Here is an 11,058-nt window from a genome sequence, read left to right as displayed (position 1 = left end):
TAACCTTTTCTAAGATGTACAAATGGCTTACTTTTAATAATAAATACTGATTTATTGTATAAATAAGAATATAAGTCACTCTTGAAATAAAACATGGCACATGTAAAATAAGCATTTAATACAAATAATTAGAACATATTTATACTATATATAAATTTGCACATTGAAGACACTACTAGAATTTTGCTCTACAGAATAGCACTAGAATTCTTTTTAAAAAATTCATGGGGAAGAATTAGATCTTTGTGAAATGGATTCTCCCATCACAATACTGCTTCTGTCATTTAGAGTTTTGACAACAGTTGTAGCTGGAGACTGGAGCACTTTACGGGAAAGCCTCATTCTTCCATCAGCAGGATCACGTCCAAAGTATTTCACCTTCGTTAAAGAAATTCAGTTCAGTACAATGATTGATATTCAAATGAGAACATATTTAAATTTACATGGTCCAAATAAGGCAGTGTTTTAACTTGTTCAGTGAAAGCATAACTCAATACTAAGTGGAGGTGTATGTTTGTAAATATCATTTGGTTAAGTAGTGATTACAAAAAATAAGTCAAGGGCATTTAGGTACCCAATTAAAATCCGTTAGAATGATCTGTGCCCATCTGATTTCTCTGTAGGACAGGTCCCTATCCTGGAAAAACAGTCAAAGCCCTGGTGAATGATTATAGACAGGGGCTGCCTGCACCTAATTTTGCTATAAACTATACAGAATTACACTCAGACTTCTGCTCAAAGGATCATCACATTGGAGGTTATTTAGCTCAACTATAGCCAATGCAAGTCAGGAGGGAATGTGGTTTTTAAGTTCCTCATTATGTAAAACAAAAACAATTTTATACAGAGAGAAGTTTTAGTTCTTATCTTTCCCTAGAGTCTATGTGAATAATGGGACTATAGTTTGTGAATAAACTAGAAGCTTTAGTTACTCAGGCATGAGTGTTAGGTATAACTTGAAAAGAATGTGGTGCCATCAAAAAACCATACTGACAGTGACTTCCTTCATCTAGGACTATAAAAAAAAGTCACTTGTGTTATCAGAATTCTATAACTAAACAACATGGCTTTCATCAAGCTCAAAAACATTCAGCCTCAAGAAATGGAGAAGAAATTAAAGTCTCTACTCCTCAAATATGACATTTAAAACCTTCAATTCCTCAAATATGACATTCAAAGTCTTGAACAAAGTTACATTCTTAGTATTCTCACCTGCTGTCTCTAAATCATTGACTCGGCATAGCCATCACTGACGCCCCCATGTATTTTTAAAATGTTCTAGAGGGTACTATACCAACTATAACTGTAAGTACCTTGACAAGAGAGAACTGGGTCTATAATCCAGAATGAGCAATTAAGTAACCCTAAGGGTGCATATAAATGAAAATCACAGGGTTTAATTCAATTTCTTCAGCTTACTTTTTAAAACAAGTATTTGAAACATCAAGTACAATTTACTTTAAGGTCAAAAGGTTGAATATAAGTACCTGAATTTCTTGACCAACTTCTAAACCTAGGGCAGTAGGATGTTTAATCTAAAAGAAGAGAGAACAATCTATTAGTTGTCATGCACAATTATATAATACTCAGCATAGTACATGCTCTTTTCAAGTAGAAAAGTTTTATTGGTTTTGCTGTTTAATTGTAAGGATTTGAAATAATACTGAAATATTTAGATGACAGTAAAAATCATCCATAACCCTTCTACTTAAAGATAACTACCTCAAATATCTATTCAGTATGGTATACTGTACTTGTAAAAGTGGGCCTTACTCAGTTATTGTTTTATAATGTGTCAATTTTTCATTCAGTAATATGTGGAGGAAAATCTTTTCATTTCAATAAACGAAAAATAACTGTTGAGTATTCAAACTATATAATTTGTTTAAACAATCCCCTAAAGACAGTCAGTTTGTTTTACATTCTAATGTTGTAAATGTTATAACTGGCAAATTTTGGTGAAAGGTAATATGGATGTTCGGTGTACTATTATTCAATTTTACTGTAGGTTGAAAATTTTCCAAAATGTTGAGAAAAAATATATTTCAGTGTTGCAATGATTATATATTCATCTTGTCTTCTCAGAACAAAGTCCTAAAACATGTAACGTTTAGGTACAAAGGTATTCACACACATTTACCAGTCTCCAAAAAATTTGTCCCAATTTACACTCCAATCAATAGGCTATTAGAATTTTTTTTTTTCTCCATAATGGGCATTTTCAACTATCTGGAAAAGTTTAAAAATAAAATCTTGGTTTCATTTGCATTAATGCAATTGTTGATGCTGAATATCTTGGTTCATTTAAAACAGAAAAAGCTGATTTATCTGTGCTCTTTGCCCATTTTCACATTGGCATTTATTTTTCTGATTGATCTACACATACCCTATGTACATATATTTTTTCCTTCAAATTTTATTGATTTACCAATCATTTACATAACTATATAATTTTGGGAGTCCAACTTTACCCCTTCATATGTGCACATGCTTCACTCATTCACCCTCTACCTACTTAACATTAAGAGCTCATTGTCTAATTTGAGTACAGTGAGGAACTTTTAAAAATGTGAATACATTTCTATCTATTCATTAGTAAACCATCAAATTCTTCAGACTGGGGGAAAAAGTATAAAAAGAAAAGGTATATTATTTTCTCGTTGTTCTTCCTTGCTGAAACACATCTTTAGATACTTTAAATTTTAATTTGTTTCCTGCTTCTCAAAGTAACAAAGAACAAGACATTTAAGAAACAAATTTCTTATGGTAATCCATTAAACTTCCTACTATTTTTTTGAATTGCAAACATACGATTTATTTATTTTTTTAATTTTATTTCTATACTCCCTTATTTTGACCCTAATCCCTCCTTTCTCCACCCCTACCCTCCATAGAGTGTCTCTGGTTCATAGCTGTCTGCTGATTTTGATATTTACTTTCTTATATTAAGCCTCTGACATGATAGGGGTTTTTCTCCTAAGTTGCTGCTTGCCTTTCAACTTCATTAAAAGTTGTCATGTAATTTAAAAAACTATGAGGTCAAATTTTATCAACGTGTTAACATTTTTGGGAGAATTTTATGCTGAGAAAGACTTCCCAAGTCCCAAGATTATTAAAATATCCATATTTTCCTCTAGTGTCCTCTCTCAAACTCCAAATTCCCTACTACTGCCCTCATAACCCAGGTTTTCCTTTTCTTCCCCTCACCACCTTAAAATTTTTTTTCTTTTTTTCCTTTTTTTCGATTTATTTATACAAGCACTGGGTACAGTCAGAAGCGCGGGAGGGTGAGAGAATTCACCAGAGCCAGAGCGGGAAGCAGAGCAGGCAGAAGGACCAAAGTATACTGCTGAGGGGAGCAGCAGGCGGCAGGAGAGGTCTGCGCGCCATGTGGGACCCTCACCCGGTGGCCAGGGAGCAGCTGGGGATCGAACCAGCACTGCAGAGGCTGCGGGCAGCTTCGCAACCCAGCGCTCAACCACTGCGCCACCGGGGAGGCCCCGTCACCACCTTAAAAATTTTTTTGACATTCCGTTCCTTAATACAGATCATTTGTTATGATAACCAGCTGTATCAATACAATTGACTGAATAATTTTTACTTCTTCACTGACTGAACTGTAACTTTCAGCATGTATATTCACTTGTATATTAATTGGTTTATTTCTGGTCTCCATTTTCTGTTGCATGGATTGTCTATTAAGAGCTAGTAATAATAGTTTGATTCCCTATAGCTTTATATTTTAATATATGGCAAAACAGACATTCTTACTATTCCTTGCCCTAATAGTTTTCTTGAATAGTCTCATATTTTAGTCTTCCAAATATATGAACTATAACAAATTTGGGAAAACAGGTTTTATAGCTAAATATTTTTAGTAACTGCTATGTGTAAACTCTAGATGTTATTCTACTTCAAAATTTAATTCCATCATGGAAGGGGAAATATAAATATCTGTGATAAACAATGTAAAACCTTTTGTCAGCAGTACCTGTCTCATTTTGGGTTTTCTGCATTAGGCTAATAATGGACAAAGTGTACAATCCTATTGACCTAGGTAATTTTACTATGGTTCTTTTAAGGCAGTTTTAAAAATAAATCTTATTTTTTACCTTTCGTTGATCAAGTTGTGTGTTATGAAGTAGTACGGCAGTCATATTTGGATATAGTTTAACCATCACTCCAGAGTCTCTATAAAAAGGAAATAAGCCTGGTTAAAACAATAAATATCTACTGACAATCAAAGTGTGATTATGTTTTCAAACAAGAACAAAGTAATAAAAATCACTCCTACTCATATGTTTATAATTATAAAATATATGATTTACTAGGATATTTATTTTTCTATTGAAAGTACATCCCATATTTAGGTATTGTGAAATAAAGAACAAAGAAAAAAGAAAACGTGCAGTGAATATTTTTTTAGAATATATAGTTTTATATTTCTCTTCATATTATTTTCATAAAATTTTGAAAAGATAGTAAATATTTTAAAATAGTGAAGAATTATCAACCAAATAAGTAGAGATTTAAGGAATGGGACTGGATAGAACGTGATACAAGTCTCATTAAAATTTTTTTCTTGGGGGCCTCCCTGGTGGTGCAGCGGGTTGAGCACAGTGCTGTGAAGCTGTCCACAGCCTCTGCAGCACTGGTTTGCTTCCCAGTCACCAGGGAGATACCCACATGGTGCAGCAGACCTCTCCTGTCTCGCCCACTGCTCCCCTCAGCAGTGTATTTCAATCAGTCTACCTGTTCTGTTCCCCGCTCTGTCTCTGGTGAATCCTCTTACCCTCCGGTGCCTCTGGCCTATACCCCAGTTCTTGCATAAAACAAATAAAAAAAATTTTTTTTCTTTACTAAAATAAGTCATCTATTTTTAGTTTTCACCTGAGGTATTAAGCAAATTAGTCCCCTGCGTTTTATTATTAATTTCAAATAGTTTTTTTTCTGCATTTTTCATTGAATAGTTTTGGAGATTCTTGTTACATATGATAGATTTTTTCCTAAAAGGAAGATTTTTCTAATTCTGAAAATTTAATACAATCTTTTTAGCTGGTAAAAAAAGATGTGAAGTTGAAGCTGGCATTTAACAAAATACACTATTTAGGCATTAAATATTACTATATTTAAAACAAACCAGTAAGAAACTACCAAAAAACAAGAAAAAAGAAAAAGTAAATAAAATGGTACAAGGTTTGGTTAAAGAAAACAAATCATTTAGAAACAATTTATTTAGAAGGCTCTACTAGTATGATTGTAATCACAAAACTGTATTATTGAAAATTTAAACTGATAAAATACCAATTTATTAAAGAGTTTAACAAAAACGATTATATGATAAACAACATATAATGTAAATGCCTGATAATTCACAGTAAATAAAATAAACAGTTGACATCAACACAGGCTTGTAATAAAAATCTTATAAAAACTAGTATAGCATATTACTTGGTGTTACCTGATTTCAGTTATTGTGGCAGTATACACTGCTCCAAATTCTAACTGTTGCTCTTGCTGTAAATGTAAAAGAAGCCATAAGATTAATAAAGAAAACGCAACAACAAAAAAGAAACACGTAACTATTACAAGATCTATGCTTACATCATCTTTGCAGATTTCACTAATGTAGTCTCTTGCTTCATGCATAGCACTAGGTGTTGGTGCAAATACAGAAAACGTTTCTTCATCCACCTGGCTAATAGTTACTCCTTTAAAAAATATAATTTAACATATTAAAGTTAATTTGCTCATTTCAGTGGAGATTAGCCTTAAAAGTAGATATGGATGCAGAGAATGACCTAGAAGTAGCTAGGCAGGGTTGTCTGTGTTTAATCACTGCTTTAGGAATGAGGGATTAATTCATCAACAAATACATATTTCACACATGCTATGTATCCAGCATTGTTGTAGGCCCTGAGGATATAGCAATGAGCCAATGTCCCGCTTTCTTGGAGTTCACAGTCTAGTGGGACAAATCATATTAAGTTCTAATTTTAGGGTTTGTTTTTCTCTCTTAATTAACAGTAGTAGAAACTAGACTAGAACTCTTTCCTCACCTTCTTTCTCTCTTACCCTTTATTATGGCAAACATATGATGAGGGATCAAATCATGTCAGTTTCTGAATCTTAAGAAATGGCTCTTGGCTAAGGCAATTCTGCTACTCTCTCTGCTTTGGTAACCTCAAAGCTGGTAAGTACTATGTAACCCCAAAACTGCTTCCAGAAAAAAACAAGTTTAAACCATACAATTTCTACACATATTCTAAAGAGAGTAAATAGAAGTTTAAGTAAATGAACATAGCAGAAGTAATGGTAAAAGAAAATTAAAGCAAAACTCCTCTAAAGTAAAAAACGAGGGCCTCCCCTGGTGGCGCAGCGGTTGAGCACTGGGCTGCGAGGCTGCCTGCAGCCTCTGTAGCGCGGGTTTGTTCCCCGGGCGGTGGCGAGGGTCCCACAAAAAAAAAAAAAAAAAAAAAAAGGAAAAAACGAAATATTTTTCTAGATGTTTGATTTTAAAATGTTGCCCCCAAAATCCTGATGAATTCTAGGTTGTTTTCCTGAAAATAGTTAAGGATGTCTGGTGATTTATTAATTGGCATACATACAGAAAACTTACAGTAGATACGTCAATGTTATATTCTGCTATATCCCTTCTCTTGGGCTTTCATTCCTCATACATATTTTTGGAGCAACACAATAGAAATGAAATTACCATTTCATTCATCATTACATAGCCTAGCATTAAATAAAGAACTTCCAAAGTTCATACAACTCTTACCAGTTTCAGCCTGAAGTTTTTTTAAATGATATCCACCTGGTCCAATAAATTTGGCTCTTTTTGATAATGGAACCTGAATGGCTTCTGAAATGTAATACAGACAAGTTTAAATACACGTATGAACCTAAAACATGACATAGTCACTCAAGATTTTTTTTTTCCGCCTAAACACATGTAATCTATTTTAGTGAGAAATAGAAAAAGCTTGGTATTTGACTAAAATTATGTAAAGTTATAGTATCGCAGAATATTCCACCAAATTTAAAGTATTTTAGCTACAAATATATATAGACTATTTTTTGTGTATGGTGTTAAAAACATTTTTAACATTGTAATATATATTTTCAAATATTTATGTTTACTTTATCATAAAATCAGTAAGCATTTTAAAATATTACCTACAACAGGTCCATTTTCTTTTCTAGAGGACCGAGGTTTTGAAATAGTTTTGTTCATAATCTGTAGTATTTCCTTCTTTGCCACTAGAAAAAATATAAACAAAATAAAATTTGTAACTACATAAACATGATCAGATATATCAGCATTTTTAGTTTTCATGGAGTATAATCCAAACTCTTTAGATTAATAATTAAAGCTTTTCACATTCTGATTACCTTGACAGCTCTACTCATATTCCCTTCTCCATAAATCCTATCTTAGAATTACATAATTTATAATTTTGGTTTTAAACTTGTGTTTAGTCATGTTCCCAATAACTTTATATTTCATAATAAATTTACTTTAAAGCAATATTTTATAATAAGCTTGTTTTTTTAAAAAGACTTATTTTTATTTGTGCATACAAGAACTGGGATGTAGGCCAGAGGTACAGGGAGTAAGAGGGTTAACCAGAGACAGTGGAGAGCAGAAATACTGAAATACACTGCTGAGGGCGACAGCGGGCAAGACAGGAGAGGTCTGCTGCACCATATGGGTTAGCTCCCTGGCCGGGGATTGAACTCATGGAGCAGTGGCTATTGATAGCTTGATAGTGCTGAGACTTTAACTCCTGCGCCACCAGGGAGGTCCCAAGAAGCCCATTTTTTATAAGCCTAATAGGAATTTTTATTACCATTAACTAAGCAATGAATGAAAGGAGAATCAGGCATACTAGTTTGGCTTACCTGAGGCTTGCTGAATGGCCTCCATTACGATTTTTAACGGTATTCCCGGTAATTTAATATCAGCCTAATGTGGAAAAGCCCCAAAATTATATAAATACTGATTAATAACATTACTTAAATGTTATAAAAAAAATCAACCAAAATAGGTTTAAAAATACCTGTAATGCAGTTATTCCCTTATTAGTGCCAGCTATTTTGAAATCCATGTCACCATTATAATCTTCTATTCCCTTTGGGCAGAAATTGTGATATAATTTAAAATAAAAACAAAATTCACCCATGACTATTGTGGATGAGTTGAAAAAAAAAAAAAAACAGCTTTAGAAGTAAGCCATGTTCTTTAAGATTAAACACAAAGAAAAATTTTCTACATAGCTATTGCTTCCAATTTGTGACTTTTTAAGACACAAATATTTAATCAGAAATACAACTTGATTTTTAAATGTTTCCCTCCTTAAATGCATAAAGATTAACTTATAATCATCTCAACATGAGCCAATATGGATATTCATACTGTTTATATTTTAAACTCACACCCTATCAAATCTAAGACAAACAGAGGAGGAAAGTTAAACAAGGACCACTATTGCTTAAGTAATATCATTCTCCTAAGCATATGATGCTTGTAAGGTATGCATGGTTGTCTCCATTAAATATTTGAAAATGTGAATATACTTGCCAGAATATCTGTCAGCAAACGATAATCTTCTATTTCACCCTTGTCAGGATTATTTTTGGTAACCAATCCTATTGCCACACCTGCAACAGCTGATGAAATTGGAACCCCTATAATTGAGGAAAAAAACTTGTGTGTAATATGTACATCAGGATAATACACATATTTTTAGTTCTATTGATATTTACGTAAATATAAGTAGACGATGTTCTAAATTGACAATCACCAAAACTAAGTTGGAAAGGTCTTCTATACCACCTGAATACATCATTTCTTCTTAAACAGATAAAGTCACATAAAAGAAAAACAAGTAATCATTATTCTCAGCAAAAATCTTTGTTAGTAATAGCAAACAACTCATAATCAGTTTACCATTTTGCTTTTTTTGCTGCTGCCTTTTTCTTCTTCTTCTTTTTTTTTAAAGCTTTATTTTTTATACAAGAGCTGGGGTACAGGCCAGGGGCGCCGGAGGGTGAGAGGATTCACCAGAGGCAGAACGGGGAGTGGAACAGGCAGACGACAGAAATATACTGCTGAGCAGAGCAGCAGGCGAATCAGGAGAGGTCTGCTGTGCCATGTGGGAATCTCCCTGGTTGGCCGGGAATCAAACCTGTGCTGCAGAGGCTGTGGGCAGCTTCACAGCACAGCGCTCAACCTGCTGTGCTACCGGGGAGGCCCTGCCTTTTTCTTCTTGTGGGGTCATGGTAGTAACCATGTATTTAGTAGATCCTTCCAGTTTGAACCCCTCAATCCACCTCTTCATGATAGCCAGCATTAGGTGTTTTATGTATCTTCCTAGAAAGTTTCTGTACACAATTATAAATTTATAAGTGTTATTTTTATTTAGTGTACTCATGGGAGCATAGTAATTGCATTCACTATTTAGCATCTTGATTTTTCCCCCTACTTAACATATCTTGGATATTGACATTTAACATCACACAGAGCATTTGCAGAAATTCTATGTCTGCTTAAGGTTATCTTTTTCATTAAAATGGCAAATTCAGATAAAGATAAGCATTCTGATGAGGATGACTAACTAAAGATGAGTTACATAATGAAAAACTAGAAATAAAAATAAAATGCCAACTCTCAAGCCAAAAGGTCATGGGCTAAGCAACTTAGCTACATGTTTTTTACAATGAGTTTCCCTACACTTGAGAAAATAACCAAAAGTCATGGGTTAAGAAGAGAAAGAAGGAATCAGAAACTAAGAATAGAGTAAGGTGACACTGACATTCTTAAATTTGCAAGAGAAGTCGGACAGCCCTCATTGATTTTATTGAGGATCACCAAGAAAAGAGTGGAAAGAAATAAGTCTCGCAAAGATTCTGCCAGTAGCACTGCCTTTGGAGAATCTTTCGTTTTTCTTCACCCAGAAATAAGGGTTTTTTCTCTACAGTATCTATCTCAGTGTGTCTCTCATATAGAAAAACAGAGTTTGGATGCCTCTATACTATTACTGCAAGCCAAGGGGAAAGATGACCATAGTTTCTACAGACATAGATCCTGAGAAGCGCCTCTGCTCCTACAGGTCCTTGTGATTTGTTCTGCTGGATTTCCTTCAGCAGGAGAGGGAGGAAGAGAGGAAAAAGGGGACAATTTCTACTATCTATGTAGAGGTTGATGATACCCATTATCTACTTTTAGGAAATTTGTAGTCATGTTCTGTGGTCAAAAAAGTCTGGGTAATATTACATTCTGTTTCTAGAGAATTAGCATATAATAGCCACACTAGCATATCAAAGTCTATTTAACCCATATTAAATAAACCTGATTATCTCTGCTCAAACATACTTTAGAACAGAATAATTTTTTTCATGATATACAATAATCAACATCCTGAGTTGGGAAATACCAGCTTTAAGTTCAACCTTCTTAGCTTAAGACCATAATAAATATGGTCCAATTTATTATTTCATCACTTTTTTTCAAATACATTTCAGAAACACACTACACTCTTTTATAACTTTGCACATGCTATTCCTTAAGCATTAAATATAGGCCCTGCTCCTAATATGTCTGATCAATAGCTACTCAACCTTTAAAATCAGATGAACTATAGCTGTCTCTATAACCAATTACCTTCACCCTAGTTTTTTCCATCCATATTGTACATAGTATGCTTTGTATATATCTGTTTTCCCTCTTTGATCTGTTAGTATCTTTTGCACCTGTAAGTTGTAGGCACCAATTTGTATCCCTGAAGCACAGGACAGCGCCTGACAGAGGGTTAAGCACTTGTGTTTGAACTGAATTGCATACTCATTGTGAGCTTTTCCCATGGAACTTGACAATCAATCTTGTCAAATTTAATTTTTTTCTATTCGGTTCCATACATATTTTTTAATCCTGTTAACATTTTTTAGAGATCAAAACTGTCACTTAGCATTTCAGTTACCCATCTGTATTTGTCAGTATCATGAACTGCCATGCTGAACTCTTTTTTTTTTTTTTAAATTTATTTCTTTATTTAT

General features: G+C 33.6%; 1 protein-coding gene across 1 annotated transcript in view; it reads right to left on the bottom strand.

The window, feature by feature from the left end:
* Nucleotides 1–222: 222 nt before the first annotated feature.
* Nucleotides 223–11,058, bottom strand: part of PNPT1 (polyribonucleotide nucleotidyltransferase 1) — a gene marked incomplete at both ends in the record, with an annotated part of 52,571 nt that continues 41,735 nt past the window's right edge. Inside the window, 10 exons of the mRNA XM_084235064.1 lie at nt 223–378; nt 1,488–1,535; nt 4,113–4,191; nt 5,462–5,517; nt 5,605–5,711; nt 6,782–6,865; nt 7,180–7,263; nt 7,906–7,969; nt 8,064–8,135; nt 8,585–8,691. Coding sequence (XP_084091190.1) covers nt 223–378; nt 1,488–1,535; nt 4,113–4,191; nt 5,462–5,517; nt 5,605–5,711; nt 6,782–6,865; nt 7,180–7,263; nt 7,906–7,969; nt 8,064–8,135; nt 8,585–8,691 — 857 coding nt within the window. The remainder of the gene's footprint in view (nt 379–1,487; nt 1,536–4,112; nt 4,192–5,461; nt 5,518–5,604; nt 5,712–6,781; nt 6,866–7,179; nt 7,264–7,905; nt 7,970–8,063; nt 8,136–8,584; nt 8,692–11,058) is intronic.

The sequence above is a fragment of the Talpa europaea genome (assembly GCF_964194135.1).
Source record: "Talpa europaea genome assembly, chromosome: 6".
NCBI classification, from domain to species: Eukaryota; Metazoa; Chordata; class Mammalia; order Eulipotyphla; family Talpidae; genus Talpa; species Talpa europaea.
Note: the sequence above shows the minus strand (reverse complement) of the source record. Positions and strands in the feature narration are given on the sequence as shown.